The sequence below is a fragment of the Lactuca saligna genome, chromosome 2 (genome assembly GCF_052625555.1).
Source record: "Lactuca saligna cultivar CGN05327 chromosome 2, ASM5262555v1, whole genome shotgun sequence".
NCBI lineage: Eukaryota > Viridiplantae > Streptophyta > Magnoliopsida > Asterales > Asteraceae > Lactuca > Lactuca saligna.
In genome coordinates, this window is record NC_136418.1 from 172355958 (window position 1) to 172378864 (window position 22907).

At 35.2% G+C, this 22907-nt stretch overlaps 1 protein-coding gene and 1 pseudogene across 2 annotated transcripts; both read right to left on the reverse strand.

Annotated features, from left to right (window-relative positions):
* Window positions 1–6774: 6774 nt before the first annotated feature.
* On the reverse strand, window positions 6775–10390 carry LOC145032803 (G-type lectin S-receptor-like serine/threonine-protein kinase At4g27290). The gene is made up of 7 exons (XM_078981739.1): window positions 8919–10390; window positions 8634–8789; window positions 8385–8542; window positions 8080–8290; window positions 7755–7992; window positions 7515–7665; window positions 6775–7254 (listed from the first exon to the last, which is right to left on the reverse strand). The coding sequence occupies exons 1-7, from the start codon at window positions 10204–10206 to the stop codon at window positions 6946–6948; spliced, it is 2511 nt and encodes an 836-aa protein (XP_078837865.1). The 5' UTR covers window positions 10207–10390; the 3' UTR covers window positions 6775–6945.
* Window positions 10391–16393: 6003 nt separating this feature from the next.
* LOC145032805 (G-type lectin S-receptor-like serine/threonine-protein kinase At4g27290) lies at window positions 16394–22450 on the reverse strand (annotated as a pseudogene). The gene is made up of 7 exons (XR_013677213.1): window positions 21153–22450; window positions 18219–18380; window positions 17957–18114; window positions 17646–17856; window positions 17307–17544; window positions 17034–17184; window positions 16394–16801 (listed from the first exon to the last, which is right to left on the reverse strand). The product of XR_013677213.1 is annotated as a G-type lectin S-receptor-like serine/threonine-protein kinase At4g27290 (transcript).
* Window positions 22451–22907: the final 457 nt, after the last annotated feature.

Here is a 22907-nt window from a genome sequence, read left to right on the forward strand (position 1 = left end):
ATATAAATATAACTAATTACCATAATTAGTCCCCATAGATTTAAATTAGTCTCCTTTGATCACTAAATTAATTCCAAATTAATTCTTGATCAATACTAATTAAAACATATGATTTCATATTAATATATTATAACTTATAATATATTAATAAATTAATATATTATAACTTATAATATATTAATAAATCATATATAACCTTCTCTCAAGAGTCCATCCTAACAAATTGTCCTGATGATATGCAACCCAAATGGATCATGCTACTCTCGGGTCAAGTACATACCAATAATAGTTATGGGCTTAGACATCTAATCCAACAGTCTCCCACTTGGATAAGTCTAAAACTATTATTTCAAGTACGACTCCAAAACCTGACTAGCAATCGTAGCTCTTAAAAGCCGCTGTTGAACTTTGACCTAGTCAATGATGTGTCCATTAGATAAGGGATCATATATTCCTCCATTCTAGATATCATATGGACTAAGACATGGATTATTATCATTCTCTCTGTCCATCTGTTGTTTCCTGATTTCCGATTTATGACGACTGACTAATTGAACAAATCAAATCAGTCTAGGCCCGGCCGAGCACTTATGTTTGTCATCACTAAATCATCGAGGGGCCCACAGATATCGCTTTTATCCACATGGGGTAAAAGGAACGGATAAAATTTGAATCATATGCTTGTACTAACTACTTGTTGAATCATACATAAAGGCACATTTTATAACATCAAGTTACTGATGCGTTTTCGTAGAATCAATGTACGACCAACTCATAGTAAAAAAACTCATATCTTTAGGTTTGAAGACTTATATGATATTACCGTCTCACGATCACTCGAGATAAATTCCATGAAGTGATACAAGTGAGCGTGGGTTTAATCCAATACTCAGAACTTATAAGCACTCATGAATGTTGCAGCAACTTTTGCTATGTCTAAACACCTTAGACATCTACAAGCCCAATTCATGACAGTCTTGATTTATACCTACTTTAAAAGTATGATTGACTGTGGAGAGTTTGAATGACCTAGTTATTCGGGAAGTCAAAACATGCAAAGTGAAACACAAGAATAATACTAATCCTATATGGCCCCAAACACTTTTGAGAGTAAATAAAACACTTTTTATTTAATCACCATATTGATTACTCATTATTCATTGTATAATGTTTCGAATAATCAACTTTATACTTGAATCAAAACAATAGTTGTCTCATGCTCTAAGCATGCACACTATGTTTACCTATGCTCCTTTGTTTGTGGAATAGATCAATTGACAACATTTCAAATGATACTTATTTCACAATTCCAAATCCTTATCGCAAATGTAAGAATATAAGAATCTTTTCCATTTACTGAAATCTGTTAGATTCTAAACTTATATGCATTGATCCTTTTGTAAAGACTATGCAAAAAAGTCATAGAGACTTGGCAACAAACACTACGAAGTGTTCCAATGGAGAGTAGTTCCATGGAAATGAAGTCTCACATTCAAAGTACATTCCTTTAAACATCCTTCTTGCATTAAGTTTTCTAATCTTACACAGATTTAATGAATAACTTCCACCTACGGAAACATTTCCATATTCCCATTTTGACTGTCACTTCTGAACAAGAGTTTCCTCCTTTCAGAATATGTCAATACAGTCCTTCTAAAATTTACACTATACTTCCAACTGTCCATGAGCAACCAATCTTTGGTAAGCCTCAGATTGTCCTTGACAATTGCTTAATCATTTTATTCATATACGGTTTTGGTCCTTTTTCCCTCTTAATGCCCTAGGCATTTGGAAAATTCAGAACACATGGAAATATTATAACATATGTAATTGATCCTATACCCGAAGCATATGAGATACGATTCATAATGTATCACATAAAGACATGATACTTGACTAGTCTTCTGCTATAATGTTTGTATTTGCCATGTTCTCACAATTCGGACTAAGAAGAGGGATGTCGTAATCATAATCAAATTTTGAGAACACAATAAACATTTCCATATATAGAATTTCCTTATGTTGAACCATTCCAACATAAAATTCATATATATACTTGACTAAAACTGATTAAAATCTCAAGCTAAGCTTTTAGAATTGGAATGAAGTATAATTTCCTCTCCCTTAATTATAGCAAAACAACTTTTCAAACCCTGCAAAGTACATTTTGCAAATTGAAACTTTTATTTTCTATAATTAACATTTCTAACTTGCAACACCTAACATAATAATCATTCTCCCACTAACATGATAAATATTAGCATAACACTTATGCTCCCACTAGCTTTAACATGTATCTAGAAATCAGCTCGACTTCTAGAAATCAATACTTTATTGACTTTCTTACCAAAGTTCAGATTTCTGATACGTGATGCTTTGATAAGACTTTATCAAAATCACACACCTTTCCTTAGATAGCTCACATGTGTGTCTAAACAATTTTTAGAAATATGAAGAGGGATGTTGTAATCATAGTCTCAATTGTTTAGACCTTTTCCATTTCTCACAAGTCCATGTTAGTGTGCCGGTTAACCACACACGCTTCACTATCGACTCAGAGAATGCAAATATCACAATTGCTATCTACTTAAAATCTACTTAGTGAAAGTGTTTCCTCACCATCATTTTCATGAATCGGAGAGAAACCTTATGACACTTAGATTTTTATGGTGTATGTGTTCCTATCCATGTGAATTTGTCAAAACCATAATCACAAGACAAGGTTAGTGACAAATCCAAACTCATATGGACTGAACTTGTTCATTCTTAATTTCTTGCCACTTGGCAGCATAAGGGCCTACCACTGCTTCCAAGTTGTTATGCAACCAACTGAGAACTCTCAGAACTCATATGCATAGTCAACTTAAACTGGAATGGGCACAGAAACAAGAATATGTCAACACGATAGGCTATAAACCTCAAGTAGTGTGCTAGTGATAAACAACATGTTTTATTATTGATTAGTTCTTGAAACTTTTCAAGATCTTTAAGACTCCCATTGACCTCTTGACATATAAGATTCTCTTGTCAAGAACCAAAGAATAGTAATCTATAGATTCTATCATTCAGAGTCCAAATTACCAATTTAGTGTCCTTAAATTGCATGATCATTGGGGTTAAAGTTGTTAAATTGACTTATGCTAGTCAGTCTAACTATGATGACTAGTAAATTTTATTTGGTAACTAATAGAATTAATTCGTCTTGAAATCAACCACAGGAAAAAGGAGGGATTTGAATCTAAACGAGAGTATCTTTTATTCTTTGTTTTAAATCGTCTTTGTAGTCATTAATTAGGTATTTTAGTTTAAGTTTTTTCTAAACTTGTAAAATCAGATAAAAGCCACACTTTTAGTTGTTTTTAGTTTTGATTTTAGTAGTTATTTTATTAATTAAATACCATTCCCTGTGATCGACATATGATTTACCCGAGCTATTCCATAATCTGACAAGGTACACTACCTATAAATGTATAATTTAGCTAAGTAGTTAGGTTTATAAAATTAAAGCTAGATAGGCATATAAAGTGCACATCCATACACGTTCTCAAAGTGGGATACACAAACCAAATCCAAAATATGCCTTTCACTCCAGTTCTATTTCTCCTATTCCTACTTCTCCTAAGTCAGCTCTCCTTGACCGGAAATGGAATTGTGCTATGACCAATGAATTTAATGCTTTACTTAAATAGAATACATGGGATTTGATTCTTCGGTCATAGGATACTAATATAATTGGTTGTTATTGGATTTTTCGACATAAATTTAAGACAGACGAGTCTCTTGAGCGATACAAATTTCGTTTGGTTGTTAATGGTAATTCACAAGAGTTTGGTGTGGATTATGGCGAAACGTTTAGTCCTGTTGCCAAATTTGCAACAATCTGAATAGTTCTTATTCTTGCATTGAGTTATCACCGGCCTATTCACCAACTTGACGTCAAAAACACTTTTCTCCATGGGAATCTCAAGGAAATAGTCTACATGCACCAACCTCCAGGTTTTGTGGATCCAAGTTTTCCCGGATATGTTTGTAAGTTATGTAAGTCGTTATATAGGTTGAAGCTGTTGGAATAGTGTCTAAGGCTATAACTATATTCGGTGGTGCATGGTCCTTTTGGGTTGCCTTCACCATAGCAACTTGAAGGATGATTTGTTAAGAGAGAGTAAATATTATAAGGAATAATATTTAGCTATTTGATTAATATAAGTCATAAATTAATTGGTATTAATTTGGTGACTTAAAGAGATTAATTAAATAAGAGGGTATAAACTGTCAATTGTTTGATAGTTAGACTTTGGACTATAAATCCATTAGGATGGACTTTGGACGGTTTCTAAGAGCTTTAGGATAGCTCAAAATAGTCCATAAGGATATCTATGGAATGGATTTGGATAGCCTTAAGTGAAGATTATCCAATTAGGGTTTAGGGTGAAACCCTTAAGGAGTCTAAAGGTATAAATAGGCCCTTGGGGTGTGGAATTCGTGTACAACCTTTCAGAACCTAAAGCAAGGAACCTCTGGCCGAATTCCATCCCCTCTCCTCTCTCCTAAATCATCTTGCTTGCTATTGGTGTTTGTAAGCCATTAGAGGAGTGACAATTGTGACTCTAGAAGCTCCAAGACAAGAAGATCAACAAGGAACTCAAAGGTATGATTCTAGATCTGTTTTAATGTTGTTGTTTAACCTAATTAGCCATTAGAAGTCTTGGATTCAAAAGCATGTTTGATAGAAAGCCTAGATCCAAGCAATAGGGTTTTGCATGCGCACATAGGAAAGTTCTTATGGCTAAAACCCAACAGAAGCAAGCACCACGGCATTGGTATCAACGATTTTCTCCCTACTTGTTAAGTATCGGGGTTTTTTTTGCAGTAAGAGTGACAACTCTTTGTTTATTTTTCGAAAAATAATGAATATGTTTATCTACTTGTCTATGTCGATGACATAGTTCTTACGACTTCTTCCCCTCAGCTAAAGGTCCAAATCATCTCTTCCCTAAAATCTGATTTTCACATGAATGACCTCTTGGAAACTCACTTACTTCTTGGGTAATTCAGTTAGCTACTCTAAAGTCAGTATGTTTCTTTCACAACAAAAATACGCAGGTGATATTCTCAAGAGAGCCAAAATGGAAGACTATAAATCAGATGCTACACCAACAGACACTAACTCTAAGCTCAATATTCCGGTTGGTGATCTAGTTGCTGATCCTAGTGCCTATTGCCAGTTAGTTGGTGCTCTATAGTATCTAACATTTACTAGACCCGACATCGCCTATGTTGTTCACCAAATGTGTTTCTTCATGCATGCTCCACGGGAACCACACTTAAATGCTTTAAAACACATTCTCCATTATTTAAAAAGTACTCTTCAACTTGGCTTGCATCTGTACTCTAGCAAGCCATCTCAACTTATTGAATATACCGATGCCGATTGGGGTGGTTGTCCCGACACACATCCTTCGACATCCAAATATTGTGTATTCCTAGGTGATAATTTGATTTCATAGTCTATTAAACGACAACTGACTATGATCTGTTCAAGTGTTGAAGTCGAATACCTTGGGGTTGCTAATGTTGTTGCTGAGGCATGTTGGTTGCTTAATCTTCTTTTCGCGCTTCAAACTCCTCTCAAGATTGCTACTTTGGTGTATTGTGATAATGTTTCCGCTCTCTACTTATCTGGTAATCTCGTACAACACCAATTTACGAAACATATGAAATGGACATACACTTCGTCCGGGAAAAAGTTGCTCCTGTTCACATCCGTGTTCTACATATCCCTTCTGCTTATCAGTATGAATACATTTTCACCAAAGGATTGCCTCGTCAACTCTTCTTGGACTTCAGATCTAGTTTGAACATACGTCCTCCTCCCGCTCCAACTGAGGGGGTCTATTAGTCGATATTATTTCCTTGTTTATTGTATGTTATATTTGGCATTGATACCTTTGTATTTGTATTTATATCCACACAATAATGAATGAGAAGACAAGAATTAATTCATATTGTATTAGATTTCATTATGATGATAGATTGGGAACGAGCCGAGGATTGGTCGGGGAAAAACCCAAAATCTAAAGGGGAGAGAATTCGATTACATGCATCATTCGGGGATGGGGACGAGCTTAGGCACTCGACGATGGGGACACGGATGGTCAACCCCGCCTCATCCCGCCCCATTTCCATCCTTATGTGTAACTCCATGGATTTTAACTATCAACTTTGAGGAGTTCCCACATCGGTTTAACAAGGAAGGTCCACACTCCTCATTTTTTACATAATGATTTTTGGAGGCTCTTAGAGTTGGGGGTATTCCTAACCTAACCATTATTTGGTTGGTGCCCAAATAGCTAATGTCAAAGTTTTCTAGTTTAAACCAATAGGTTCGTTTTATGCATAATCATTTGGAACGATAATATCTCTCCACTGCTTGCATAATCCGTATAAAAAAAACTTTTGTTGGATCAACAGATCAAGACTTTGTCCAAGAATTAGGCTTGTTCCTTAACACAAAAGTGCAAGTTGCTTACAATGGTGGATGGACACATTTCGTGGGGTTTGTTTTTTTTTATTTCTTATGCGATATTCGTGGTAGCATTTAAAAAAAAAAAAAAAAAAAAAAAAAAATTGAAAATAATGGTTCATGGAAACTAAAGTCACAGATTCAACTTTCTAGTGTTTGAACAAATGAATTACAACTGATACATCAGACAATACTGTCAAAATCACGTATTTTAGAAAGTGTTTATTTACACGATCCTTAAATCATCCAAGTCAACTGATATTCAAATCCCAAAATTGCTATAGTTCAAAAAATATATATATATAAATGAGGTGATATGTATGTAGGTTTTCGTAATTACATTCTCTTTACATATACATGATGTATTATAGAATCATATATAGTTGAATAAAGAATACCATAATAAGGGAGGAATTTACTTGCTATCGAGCATTCATAAGTGTTACGGTGACTTCATTGATAGAATCCAATGTTGGGGCCGATGACAAAGAGTTGATTTCTGTCACAAACCTCTCTTCCGCAAAAAATGCAGGTTGCTTAGGTGGAGGCAAATAGTTCTCATTACCCAGCATAAGAACCACTGACGACATCGTGGGCCTATCTTCTGCATGATGTTGCACACATAACAAACCAATATGCACTGCCCGTAGTACTTGAGAGGCCACACATGAGTCTCGCACAGATGAGCTAACTAGCTCAACCGACTTTCCCTCTTTGTGGAGTTTCCATGCCTAATTATCAAGATAAGAAGTTATTAGCATAATCCAGGGCGTTAATATATAGTCACAAAATCCTATGTAATAATACATTTCACATTGATAGAGAGTAAGGATTATAAGCCACTTATAAGCCTTAAGGCTACAAATAACTTCCATCATGCATATATGGGGTGTTTCAGAATAACTTCCATCAAGCGATTAATGAGCTAGACTATAACTCGGGTATATATGGGGTGTTTCAGAATATAGGCCTCATGTATTTATTTACTTACATGTCCAATAAGGGTGTCATTGTAATCTTGTTGAGAAAATCCTCTATTTTTCTTCCCACTCACGATTTCCAACACCAAAACCCCGAAGCTGTACACATCCGACTTTACTGAGAAAAGGCCGTGCACTGCATACTCCGGAGAGATGTAACCACTGAAATGTAGTTTCACAAATTCATTGATCATGTATGAGAATTTTAAATGAAACTAATACAATCAAATGAGAATAGTTTAGATTCTTACTAAGTTCCAACCACTCTGTTTGTGTTAGCTTCAGTCTCATATCCGCTAAACTTTCTAGCAAGGCCAAAATCCGATATCTTGGGATTCATGTTCTTGTCCAGCAATATATTTCCAGCTTTCAGATCTCTATGGACGATTCGTAGGCGTGAATCTTGATGCAAATAAACAAGTCCCCGAGCAATCCCATTGATAATATGAAAACGAAGAGGCCAATCAAGCATGATACTTCTAGATGCATCTGCCAAACAAAGTCACTAAATCAGTGTATATACAATTAACAAACTAATTACTATATATATCGGAAGTGACATGTGTGTATTCGAACCGAATATAAAGAAGTCAAGGCTTTTGTTCTCCATGAATTCATATATCAACATTCTTTCATCTCCTTGAATGCAGTATCCGAGAAGCTTCACAAGATTCCGATGCTGAAGTTTGGCAATACATCCAACTTCATTCTTGAATTCATCAAGACCTTGTGACGAAGTTGCTGAGAGTCGTTTCACAGCTATTTCTCGTCCATCTTCAAACACACCCTAAAGATCCACGTTACCGATATATTATTAGCTATCTTTCATATGTAAATACTAATTACTGTTTTTCACATAAAGAGGGAATGTAATGTATTACCTTGTAAACTGGACCAAACCCACCTTCACCAAGCTTATTGTCGAGAGCAAAGTTGTTAGTTGACTTAGCAATCATGGACAAGCTAAACGCCGACAACTCTGTATCTTTATTACTATCCTCATCATTGGTATACTTCTCCTCACGAGCTTGCATCAAAGCTACAAGTTAGGATATATATATATAATTAGTGTGTCTGCTAACTTTAGTATTATATACACAAGAAAAAAAAAAAGAACTTGGTTGGGGTACCTTGTCTTCTCTTGCGAGATCTTTTCTTCTTTCTCCATGCTACATACAGTGCTACAATCAGACATACAATAAATGAACCAATTGCAGCTGACACAGCTATGGTGATCGTTGGTTTCTTCTTTCCAGACCCTGAGCCATTTTCTGGGAAAGTAGGGCCTTTATTCAATCCAAATAAAAATGACAGCTGATCATCAGGATGATATTTTGTACATATACACACGAATCATATACAACTACAATTAAAGCTTCAATAACAGAGATGGAAATGGAGAAGAGAAGCCTTACTTGGTAGTTCGGAAGCAGGCATTCTTACGTAAAGTTCTTGTGTTTCATCATACACCCGAATATCCATTAAATCACCGAACCATAGCAAGCATCCGCTTCCACCATTTCTGATATCTAAACTCGCATAAGCTGTACAAGAGCAATTCTCTTTGCAAGTTGTTTCACAATCATCAAGTGTCATGTTCAAATTGTACACCGAACGATTTGTATCTGGGAATTTTACACCTGAAAGTGTACGAAATCCATCCCCATTCCCACAAGCTAATGGTGTTATCCTTTGACACCCACTTGACCAGTCTGCTAAATCCCATTCTTCAGGGCGCCGTGGTTTAAACCCTTCCAGGCAACTACAAGCAGGGGCGTTGTTGATGTTGCAGTTTCCATATGGACCACAGATAGCATAACGCGCACAAGCATCAATGTTACTTGCAGTCGAATAGACAGTCCAATTTTGTGTGCGATTGACCCAAATCAAGTCTTCGATTCTGCCATCCGCACTCAAATGCATCCTGGAAATAAGCGAGTTGTTCACAAGTGCATATTCATAGTATATCTCATTCTCATTGAAAACAAACCGGTGTGTGAATATTGAATTTTCGCCTAAATTAGGCATGCCATTGAATGTAACACCATTCCATGGTCCGAATCTCGATACTGGAGCCATATTTTGCCTCTCAAAAAGTTGTGGATACCCATTTGTATCCACCCGAAACACATACTGACCTGCAGAAGGAGAAGGGTCATCATCGCTCCTCCATGACCTCAAGTATGTTTCTCGTCCTGTTATCAAATCCACGCCGATTCTCATTCCTGAGAGAAGGGTGTCTACAGGATAATCAAAACTTTGCCAAATTAAAGTTCCCTGATCCCTCAGAACAAGATTTCCAGTATCCAAAAGCTGTGCCACCAGATCGCCATCCCTGTTAGATGCGGATGAATTTGAAGACCAGATTACAGAATTATTACCAGTGAGAACTTGGAGTGCACCCTGGCTAACTCTGAGCACACCAGACGTATCATTCAATGGAGTCTCTGTGTTTGCAACCCACACCACCGTACGGGTTGGTATCATCTTGTACCATATCCCTACGTACCAATTATTTGATGTGCCAGGTCTGAAGAACCCCATTTCAAAGATTTCACCAGCTGAAACAATGGTGTCACCATCTGTGATGGTTCGATTTGCTGATATGGTGTCTGCTGCTGCTGCAAAAGTTATCAAAATTGAGATTAGAAGGGTACCAAAGCATAAGAAGAATATGGTAAGCTTCTCCATGAATGTGAACATGTCCCTCGTTCATATGTGGATTATGTGTGGGTTTAAGCCGTAAACGGCATGGGCCAAAAGAAACAAACTTTCCTGACAGAGGAAATTTAGAGGCAAAATTCAAAGATGATGGTCCCAGTTGAGATAATTAGCAACCGCCCAAGAAACACGCAGTTGACCAGCTATTTTCAACAACACCCACTTGCTATAATGGTCGAGCATTTTGGCATTTAGGTCGATCGACTTGCCACACAAGTTATGTAGTATTAATTAAAACTAGAAATCCCAAGTAAAATGATAGAACACATAAACGCTCGATCACGATGGTCTGAGTGTGACGGGACTTGTGGGTATCCATGAGTGGGGCCAAATAAAGGTTTTCACCAATCCCAATGGGTTATTCTTATTCTTTCTGGGTGAGAATTTTCGGATTTAAAAGCAATGAAAAATTGTCACTGCACCTCTTTAAAAATTGATGTGGTATGTATTTTTTTGAGGTTTCAATCCAAACCTCGATTTTTTTTGGATTTATGATCTTTTTGGTTTAGTTTGTACGCATAATTGGTCCCTTCACTTAACTTCCGTTAAATTATTGATGTTAACCTCCTCGTGTGCCTCTCACGTGAGTGTATATATGTTTTTTCTTTGCACTTGAAAAAAATATATCCCCTTTTTAAAAAAAGAATTCATACATATTTATTTATTTTAATAATTAAAAATAAAAGATGCCTCTCTCTCTCTCTCTCTCTCTCTCTCTCTCTCATCAAATTAACTTCATATATAACACTCTCTCACTCTCTCATCAAATTAACTTCATATATAAACACAGGTACCCACATATACTTTTAGAGAGAGAATGAGATAAACCTCATTAATATGTATATATAGAAAGAAAAATGACGTCGCCTCCTCATGTAAACATATTTTATTGTCTAGGGGGAATTACGCTTACTTGTTTGTGGGTATCAACGAGAAGGATGAGCTTATGCAAGCTCAGTGGTGTCGCTAGTGGGTTCGATGGGTTTGTGACTAGAACACCCTTCACATCCAAGTTATGCATTTTTGCTTGTTCGTATGCCTCTTTGAGGGTTAATTCGGTTATTCTAAAACCATTTGGAGGAAGGAAAGTTTCTTCAATAGTGAATATATGAATGGTTATCGTTTTTTAATACAACTGATTCAGGATTGTTCTTGATCCATGATTCCAGAAAGTTGAAGGAGAGTTGATTTGAACGAGACCCAACTGAATGATATCGCTGAGATTTTCATCTCCTTCAAACAAACACCTCGCCATTGACCCTCCCCCATTAATGTAACTAGAAAGAAAGCTAACCCAGTCCACATACCAAGGTGATATTATTATCCAGATTATGAGTTACTGGTACTGGTGGGATAAAAGTGGAAAATGATAAAGATGTGTTAATAACAAAATACTCACATTGGCATTTACACAAACAGTTGGAGTGTGTTCATATAGATTAGATAGAGATGTGATGGATACGTACTAGTAGGTCCAAGAGAAGAGGGGTATCGATTTCTTAAACTTTACAAGCTAAAGAAAGACAAGCGATCGTAGCTAACTAATTCATCCATACCTTATATTGCTGAAAGGAATCGCTCAACAAGAATAGTTTTTTTAGTGTTGCAGGTGGGCTATTGCATGTTGCAGATGACATATTGATATGGTGTTTGTTGGCTGATGTAGATCGATTGGTATAAGGATTGAATTACACGAGTATCAAATTCCAGTAAAGACGAATGTGTGGTGATAATTTTTCTAGAATGAGGTGATGATAAAGAAAAGATAATGGTGATTGTGTTGTTAAGAAGATGGTGGTGTGTCTACGATGATTCAGATTTAGACACACACCTTCAAAAATGAAAACACACATAGACACAAATCGAAATTGTAGATGAATATACACCCATAAATCGATTTGCAAAAACAAAACCCATACACAAATTGATTCAATGGACCATCATCAAGAAAAAAATGGAGTATATATGTATATGTTCTTGATTGTGTTTTGGGTGGAGAGAGAGAGAGAGAGAGAGAGAGAGAGAGAGAGAGAGAGAGAGAGAGACTGTGTGTGTGAGTGAGAGAGAACTCTTTTATTTTTTAACTATTAAAATAAATAAATAAATAGGTATTAATTTTTTAAAAAACAAGGAGATATTTTTTCAGGTGCAAAAATGGCCCCTCATTAGTGAAAAGACATATATACCCTCATGTGGGAGGCACATGAGGGGGTTAATAGCAATAACTTAACGTAAGTTAAGTCGGGGGACCAATTCTGCGTACAAACTATACCAAAAGGACCATGAATCCAAAAAAGTCGAGGTTTGGATTGAAATCCCAAAAAAATGCATACCACAGGGACCATTTTTGCAGTTTTGTCTTAAAATTTTAACATAACCTCTGGTTATTTATTTATTTTTTGATATATTTTTTATTATTTTTTTTTTACTTTTGAAATGCACCGCAGTCTATGCGGTTGATCGTATTTTATTGGTTATCAATAGTTTTTTTTATATTTTCTAAACATTTACAATTTTTTATTTTTTCTAAACATTTTAAACTTTTAAGAAAAGCAAAGTCAACACACAAAGAACGACTAAGAGTCATCAAATGCTATTAAATATGATGGATAATTAAAGCTCACCGGAAAATTTAATCTTAATCTGAATAATTGACATTGTTAGAAAAATTCTTCACCGAAATATGTAAAGTTATTCCGGCCGAAAACATTCAGTGCCTCATCTGAGAACCGGTAGCCGTTGACGTTGTCCTCTTTTCCCGTTCCACCCAATTGCGTCTTCTCTGTTGGTATCCTTTGTCGTCGTCGCCATTTTCTGCTCTTCGTGTGTTACTGGAAAATAAAGCATTGCTTCTCTCCGTCTCAGTCTCAAGTAATTTGCTCTCTTTTACTTTCCAATGTACATCCTTTTGATTTCACCATGTTCTTCTGCTTTTATTTCCCCCAAACCAAAGTCAAACGAAACTTATAAGTTATATCATACCACAGATACCAAGCCACAAGGAAAAAAAAGATCTTCGTATGAGCTATACAACCGAACACCCTCAAGTGTTCGATATTAGGTTTTCTTCTAGACCAACACTCATATAACGTGATGTCCTTTAAGGCTTTCGTAGACACTCGGTTGAGTACGTATACCGCGTGTCTTGCTGCTTTTCCCCACAACTTTTCTGGGACAACTTTGAACTTCAAAATCGTCTGGATCATCTCCACTACAGTTCTATTTCTCCTTTATACAACCCCATTTTGTTGTGGAGTGTAGGGTGTCGTGTAATGATGCTTGAGGTAGGTTTCATCGCAATAATTTTCGAATTACTTTGACTAAAATTCACCTCATCTGTCAGTTCTGAAAACCTTCATCTTATCCCCTGTTTCATTTTCTACAAGAGTCCGAAATCTTTTGAAAGTGGTATACGTTTCATCTTTAGTCTTCAAAAGATAAATCCACAAAACTCGAGTGTAATCATCCACAAGAAGTAGAAAATATTGTTTACCTATGGTGTAACAGGCATTATTGGTCCATACAAATCACCATGGACGAATTTGAGTCTTTTTGTTGCTCTAAAGTTTGTCTGAGTTGGCTGTGGATTTCTCACTTGCTTCCCGATCAGACAACCCTCACAAGGATTCATTGGAACTCGTAGAAAACAACTTTCTTTTCTGCCATCTATTTAGTGGAGGTGAAATTCACGTGACCTAGAAGATCATGCCACAACCAACATTTCTTCACACTGTTCACACAGCACGCACTTTCCCCAACCTCGTTCAAGGTAATTGTGTACAACCGATTAGGCGATCTTTTGACCTTCATTAACAACCTCTCGGTGTGATCATGAACCCACAAAAAATCTCCAAGAAGGAGTATATTATCACCTCCTTCAGCCAACTGTCCCAAACTTATAATATTACCACATAAGCTTCGGATATAATAGACTCCCCGGAGCAATCTTTGTTCGCCATTTTTACACTGGAATAAAATCGCCCCTTTTCCTTCTATACGGACTCTTGATCCATCTCTAAATTTGACATAACATTTTACTTTATAATCGATTTCACGAAACTTTTTTTTTTCTTCTTTCATGTGATTACTAGCCCCGTTATCCAAATACCACACTTTGGATTTGCTTGTCTTTTCCCCATCAGACCTTAACTTTGGAGTAACTCTCTTCTCATTCTAAAATACTTTATCAATAACTTCATTGGTATTGAATGCGGACAGCAACAAAGGAGGTTCATCATCATTATTCATTACTTGGTTGAGGTTGGCTTCTTGATTCCGTTCTCGACGAGGATTCCGACATTGAGCGGCACAATGCCCGAAATCTTGACAGTTATAACACTGTATTCTTCTCCTCTCTGTGTTACTTCTGATCTGCAACCTCCTTCACGATTCTAGTGAAAACTGCTACCACGTCGCCCTCTGCGACTAGACTAGGTACCACCTCTCCCCCGACCTCTTCCTCGACCACGAAAGTTACCATTCGACCGGTTATCACGTTGAGGTGGTTTCTGACTTTCATTTCTCTTTTTATTTTCTTTATCAACCCACTCTTGGTGAGTTAACAAAAGCTTTCCATCTGTTGTTTCTGTGTTCTCACAGTGACCCCGGATTCGCTCTTCATGAGCCTTCAATCTCCGTATAATCTCTTCAACTGTCATCTTCTCCAAATCAGCAAATTGTTCAATAGTTGATGCTATTTGAACAAATTTCGATAATATTGCACGGAGTAGTTTTTTCACTACATAATCTTCTTCGATTTTGTCACCCAATGAGTGTATGTTATTCACAACATTATTCACTTTCACAGTGAATTCATCGATAGTCTCCGTGTCCTTCATACTCAAGATTTCGAACTCCGCCGTCAAGGGTTGGACTCTCGCAGTCTTAACCCTGTCCGCCCCCATGAACATGGTCTTGAGCGCTTCCCACACTTCCATGGTCATTTGTTTCCCCGCCAACAACAACAATATATCTTCTGCTATACCTTGATAAATGGCCGTCATTGCCATCTTATCCTTCTTTGTTTCGACAACTATGTTCGAGGTACGAGGTTCGACTGTGTCCTAAACACCTTGAGCCTGCATAAATACACACATTTTGATTGCCCACGCTGCATAATTGCTTCTCGAAAGCATAGGGTAGTGAAGGGTGTTGGGTCTGTCTTTTTCAGTGTTTCTATCACTCATATTTTGTGTGCGTGGTTGATAGTTGGTCATACACCAAATTTAGCTTTGATACCAAATAAAAGTAGACTACCAAGATCAAGCCAAAACACACACTCATACACATATTTCACAGAGAGAAAAAGATGCATCAAGTTTTTCGTCTATTTTATTAACTACAAAAAGGAAACTGCAATAGTACTTAAACAAAGGAAATGCAAGCTACCTAACCTCCCACTTCTTGGCTACAACAGGAAAAACATAAAACGTGGCCTACATGGCCTAGAAATATTCAAACTTGAAACTAGGAAACAAACTTGACATAAGATACCCTTTAATTTCTGAATTATACCAACAAGATTGTTTTTTATGAACTTACTCTGATAATGAAGTTGGCATTGGTAATTATAAGAAAACAAGTCTTTGCATATTGAATATCAAATTTGTTTTTGTTTTGATGTCTGGTAAGTGGATTTTATAGATGAATCTCTTCATGCACACTATGTGTTTGATTAATTGTCTGTATGAATGTTGAGTGCTATATATGTGTTTTCATGATTTGGTTAGTGTTGCTTATAAAAATATACTTAAAAGTAATGCACTTATGTGTATTATGTGTTTAGCTAATGTATGTCCTCTTTTGTAAATAGTTAATGTATGTACTCAGTACTCTTTTATGAATTGCTTTCTTGTATGTGTGTAATGTATGATTTCGAAATCTTCATATATTTTATGCAGACACTATTTTATTTCTGGTCATTCCATATCATCAATTGAAACATAATGCATGTATAATCTTAACAGATTTATTGAAAGTAAGTCTTATTCAAAAAATTGTATTATGCAACAAAACATATTAATGTATGATTTCGAAATATTCATATATTTTATGCAGACATTATTTTATTTCTGGTCATTCCATATCATTAAATGAAACATAATGCATGTATAATCTCAACAGATTTATTGAAAGTAAGTCTTATTCAAACAATTGTATTATGAAACAAAACATATTTAAGGCCCATAGATTCTACATTATTTTTGTTGATGCGTCTTTAACATATGCATGCGAAAAAGAAAAACAAGAACTTATGATCAGAAAATGGAACTTGACATGAACACATACATATTATCGAGGTTCAAAAGTTGTCATTGTTATGCCATTGCCAGAAATTAGGTAACGTTGAGGCACACTCCCTTTGGCAAAAAAATGCAGGTTTTTTAGGTCGAGGTAATGCACCTTCTTCACCAAACATCAAAACCACAGATGACATAGTTGGTCTGTCATTTGCATGATGTTGGACACATAAAAGACTGATATGTATTGAACGAAGTATTTCTGAGGCTACACATGAATTACGCATATGCACACCAAGCAACTCCATAGCCTTACCTTCTTCAAAGAGTCTCCATGCCTAAAAAAATGTAGTAACCCTCACCAAAATAAAATTATATATATATATATATATATATATATATATATATATATATATATATATAATTGATATTTAAAAAATATTTGAAAAAATAGTTGTATTAGGGAAATTAAAGAAAATAAAAATATAAACAAATTATGGCACAAAACTCATATATTGGTTGGTGGAAATCATTCCCATATATATGGAGTTCACCGGTGAAAAAACTTACATATGCAAGAAGATTATCACTGCCATTTTCATATGAGAATCCTCTATTTTTTTCCCCGCTTACTATTTCCAGCACAAGAACACCAAAACTGAAGACATCTGATTTTTCGGAGAAAATCCCATCTAGAGCATACTCTGGTGATAAATAACCCCTGTAAGGAAAATTCACGAACCTTTAAACATTTGTATATATATATATATATATATATATATATATATATATATATATATATATATATATATAAAGTTGCATGATTAACTAATGGATGCTTACAAAGTTCCAACTATGTTGTTCGTATTTGCTTCATTTTCATGTTCTGTAAACATTCTAGCGAGTCCAAAATCTGATATCTTAGGATTCATATCCATGTCCAACAAAATGTTGCTTGCTTTAAGATCTCGATGAACAATTTTAAATCGTGAATCTTGATGAAGATAAAGGAGTCCTCGAGCAATCCCATGAATGATGTGAAAACGATCTGACCAACCTAGTATCGAACTCTTGATTTTATCTGCCCAATATAACTAATTATCAATATGATTTACCTTAAAAAAAATAGAAAACAAGCAATGTGAACTGGGATGTAATGTGTCATTGAAAGTAGAGTTGTACCAAATATGAATGAGTCCAGACTTTTGTTAGGCATGTATTCATAAATCAACATACTTTCATTTCTTTGGACACAGTATCCCAAAAGCTTTACAAGATTCCGGTGTTGAAGTTTAGCAATGAACTTAAGTTCATTCTTGAACTCGCCAAGACCTTGTTTTGATGTTTTGGATAACTTTTTCACTGCTATTTCTTGTCCATCATCTAACACACCCTAAAGATTGAAATATATATTTTTTATATTCTCCAAAGGATTCGAATCTGTTTTGCAATTATGAACATAAAATTGAACAATGATTAGTTAATTTTGCTACCTTGTAAACGGGGCCAAAACCACCTTCTCCAAGCTTTGTGTCATTTGCAAAATTATTAGTAGATTTGGATATCTTACTCAGGCTGAAAGACAATAACTCTGTATCACCGTCTTGGCTCTCCATGATATACTTTTCTTCAATGGTTTCTACTGGTTTATCTGCAAATGATAGCAAACCAAACTAATACGAGTTAATGAACGATTTGTTGTGTTTAAAATTGTTATATGAGTGATCACTTTATCAAAAATAATCATAGTATTACCTGGTAATTTTACTTGTGATCTTTTCTTCCTCCTCCAAGTACCATACAAGATTGCTAAAATCAAAATCACCATAACAAGGATAGATAAAACCACACGTACAATCTTTTGTCTCTTTTTATTGGAGCCAGTTGGTTTGGAGGTAGATTGTGGGGTTGACGGAACTAGTAAGAAAACCATAATAAGTAAATACTAAATACTGTGAAAACCCAAACTAACATGAACGTACGGTTATATTAAACGATTAGATTGATCACAAATACATAATAAAAACCCAAACTGGAGTTTGTTATTGTAAGGTTTCATACCTTAATGATGATTTTGTCATATTAAATAAGTAAAAAATTACTAATTAAAATAGTTAAAAATGGTGTCTTATAGAGTTTTTAAACAAAAACATAAATATTTATTGATTACTCGTGCTTTGAAAATTGTTTACCATTTAGATTAACATTGTAGTTTTATTAATAAAATAACTTAAGACTCCTCGGGCGTTGGTTTCTCACGCTTTTAACCCTCGCTGATGCTTAGGGATGTCAACGGGGCGGGGAGTGCATCTCCCCCCCCCCCCCCCCCCCCCGAAATTTCCCCACCCGTCCCCGATTGATTTTGGGCTACTTTTTTTTAGCTAAAAGAAGTTGTTATTTAGGCTAAAATAAACTATTTTTTAGGTAACAAATAATTATTTATAATAAAAATTTTATATGTTAAAAATAAAAAAGTTATGGCATTTTAAATAATTATACTAACAGCTTAAAAACATGTTTTTTGATGAATTTTGGAAGCTCAAAATCATGTTATAGTTTATTATATTTATATAATTAATATATGTAAATATATGTGTAATTTATTAACGGGGTTCCCATGAGGATTTCGGGATGGGATTGCCTACCCCTGCCCCCGCCCCCGAAATTAAAACGGGGGTTAACCTTGCCCCCGCCCCAGATTTTTAAAAAAAAATCCCCGAAGCGGGACGGGGCCCCCACGGGACTTTTTGACATTCCTACTGACGCTCATCTTCTTCCGTTAATGGTTACACGACCTCGCTTTTTGCTTCTGGTCTCCCTACTTTCTTTTTTCTTTCTTTCTCCATCTGCGTCATCTTTGTCTAAGTCATGATATATAATGGTCGGTCAATATTAGTAGTTTGAAGGAATAGCCATTTGAGCGAGACTTATCTTACAAATTTGTGCGACGACCCTTTTGGTAATCAAGAGGAGAGTACATTTGACTGAGAGGCTGAGACGCATAACAGCCAACAGGTACTAATCAGAAGATGTGATTTGCGTATTGGGTTAGACAAATTCTTCAATTTGATTGAAGGATGCTGTTGGATTAATCACAAGATGATCAAACGAATGTATTTTATCAAGACTCATGTCGACAGAGATTTATGGAAGAGATGATTTTTATATTGGGTTGAGTTTAATTGATGAAACCCACACATTCGTTGAGTTGATTAAAGGATGCACTTGGATTAAACCTTCAAATGATCGATTTAGTAATGCAGCTAGGTGTAAGCGTCATGTATTAAATGAGTGTATTTAAAACAATTAAATATGTATAAACATTTGAGAAATTTGAATTTATAAGAAAAATGAGAAAAATATTGAATTACTAAAATTAAAATGTTTTTTTTTCTTTTTTAAATTTAAACAAATCATTTAGATAAAATAATCAAAGCAAATCAATGAGATTTTATTTTAAATATTTGAAGTTATAAGGAAAATCCATTAATAAAATTAATATGCATTTATTATTAAATTTAAATATCATATGGAATAAAAATTAATTCAAAATAACCACAAAATGACATGTGGCAAAATGAATGACAGTATGACAAGTGGCAAAAAAACACTTTCACTTATTAGAGATATATCATAAAAGACATATTATTATTCTTTCCAAAGTTGTAATCTTGTCTTCCATTGACAACTATATCTTGCATACAGGGGTGTATATATATCGATTTAGTTATCTAATATCATACATCTCAACTTCATCTAATTTGCTTTGATTTATATTTAGAGTTTCATCTTTACCATTCCTTCGCCCAAATTAAACCTGTGTCTTATATGGTTATCTCTTCTTAATTTAACATTTTTATACCAAAGTGTCTTTGGTCTAGTGGTAAGGAGTGACTCTCTAAAATAAGAGTTCTTAGGTTTATGTCTCACTAAGAGAGAGATATGGGTCTTACTAAATAGATTCTGATTTTCTTAAGGACCCTCTCATTAATAATTTTTTAGGTATAAATTTCTTAGTATTTATAATATCAATAACTTGTATGATTATTAAAAGCTATTTTTTTAAACTTGTATCTATCATTTAATTAGTATCAACTTTTTATTTATTATATATTTTGTTCTTTTATAATCAAATAATAATACAACGTGTCAACGGTTTTTATATATTTTAATATTTTTATAAACCAAGAAATAAAAATAAAATGATATTAAATATTTAAATGAAAACTAAGTATTATTAATAGAAAATGTAGTGATAGTATATATATCTACCATTGTTTCATGTATGTACACAAGTGAAATGAAAATCTACACATCAAAAATCTCATTCTTCCCTTTTATGTAAAAACAGAAAAAATAATTAATTTTTTTATTTAACATATTTTATTTTATAGATTTAAAAAAAATAAATATATTTTTATTTTAATAATTTTTATAAAAATGATATTTTTTTTTCTATAAATAAATGTTTATATTGAACCCTTTTATTATGTAATGATTAGTTTTATTTAAAGTAAAAATATAAAAGAATCATGAATGATCTAATATTATGTAATGATAATAATTAATAAAAAAATAATTATTTTATAATAATTAGTTTATTTTAGAAAAAAAGTTAAAATAATTATTAAGAATCATTTAAGAATATAGTGGACATATAAAAAAAATAACATATGTAAATAATCTTACTTGTAATATTTAAGGCGGAGACAGCCATTCTTACGTAAAGATCCTGGCATTCATGATCCACTGTTCTAATATCCATAAGATCATCGAACCACAACAAGCATCCACTTCCGTTGATTCTGATATCAATATTTGCATATGCTGTACACGAGCAATTTTGCTTGCATGCTGTCTCACATTCGCCAAGTGTCATGCTCCGATTGTACCATGAACGCCGTGTGTCTGGCATTTTAACGTTTCTAAAGACTCGAAAACCATCCGCATCCCCATTCCGACAATCTAAAGGTGTTCTACGACGACACCCACTTGACCACTCGGATGCACTCCATTCGCCTGGGTTCCGTGGTTCGAACCCTTCCATGCAACTACAAGCCGGTGAGTTCTTCGGGTTGCACCTTCCATACGAACCACATAGTCCGTAACTGCTACACATGTCAATATTCGCGTTCCAGTATAGGAACCACATTTGTGTTCTTTCGATCCAGTTTAGTCGTAACAGCACACCCTCCGGAGTAAAGTAGATACGTGGCGTCACGACTGAACTGTTAACAAGCGTGTACTCGTAGTACACCTCCTTATCATTCAAAACAAATTTGTGTGTAACTAAGGAGTTTGAAGTATGACTAGGCATGGCATTGAACGTAAGACCATTCCATGGTCCAAACCTCAAATAAGGAACAGAATCTTGTACCTTTTTGAACAACACTTGAGGAAACCCGTTTGTATCCATGAACGATTCATATGGCCCAGGCGAAGGGTCGTCGAGGCTCTTCCATGACGTCCACCGCCTATCTAACCCAGTGACCAGATCCTTCCCTAATTTCATCCCAGGAAGGAACGTGTCTCCGGGGTGATCAAAACTTTGCCAGATGAAACTTTCTTCGCTAGTTGTTCTTACAACCAAATTTCCGGTGCTCAATAGTTGCGCCAGTACTGGATTTACGTTTGTGGGAGATATCGGGCCAGGGTTAGATGACCAGACGATGGTGTTGTTGCTACCAGCGATAACCAACAGGGATCCGTTGGTGTCAACTCTGAAGACACCTGACAAGTCGGTTATTGGTTTCTCCCTGTTGGCAACCCACACCACTGTCTGTGGGGATTTGTTTTTGTACCATATCCCCAAATACCGGTTCATAGACTTTCCGGGACTAAAAAACCCAACTTCATACATTTCATCGGCTGAAACAATGGTATGCCCGTCACGGATGACTTCATCAGCTGCTATGGTGTCTTTTGCCTTACAAATCCCTAAATCATGCATTAGTAGGCCAAATGTTAATATTAATAAATAATAATGGACCTCCATTCAAGTTTTGTTTGGAAAATTGTTAATTCATTTGGAATATATATTCAGTTTTCCGAAGAAGTTGTAAGGGTCGGATCAGAAGAAGACTTTAAGACTTGACCGTTGACTTGATGAGTCATTCTCCAAGATTTTTCTCCACAAATTAGACGTAGATCTTTCAATGGTGAGATGTCATTGAAATACAAATACTTTCACAAAAATGGACCCTCTTACGAATCAACAACCAATTTATATCTTTTAATCAATTGGTCAAACACGGCACATTTGGTCTTACGACGACACCAGCACCAAAACGGCAAAACCCGTTTTCTACGTTGGTTATGAGATTACGAGCAGCATATGGGGTTTTTAGTAGACTAGTCCACAATTCGACGTACATGATACGCGTATTACATATATTGTAATATTTTTAGGCCCGAAATTTTATTCACATTCGATAAAGAATGGTC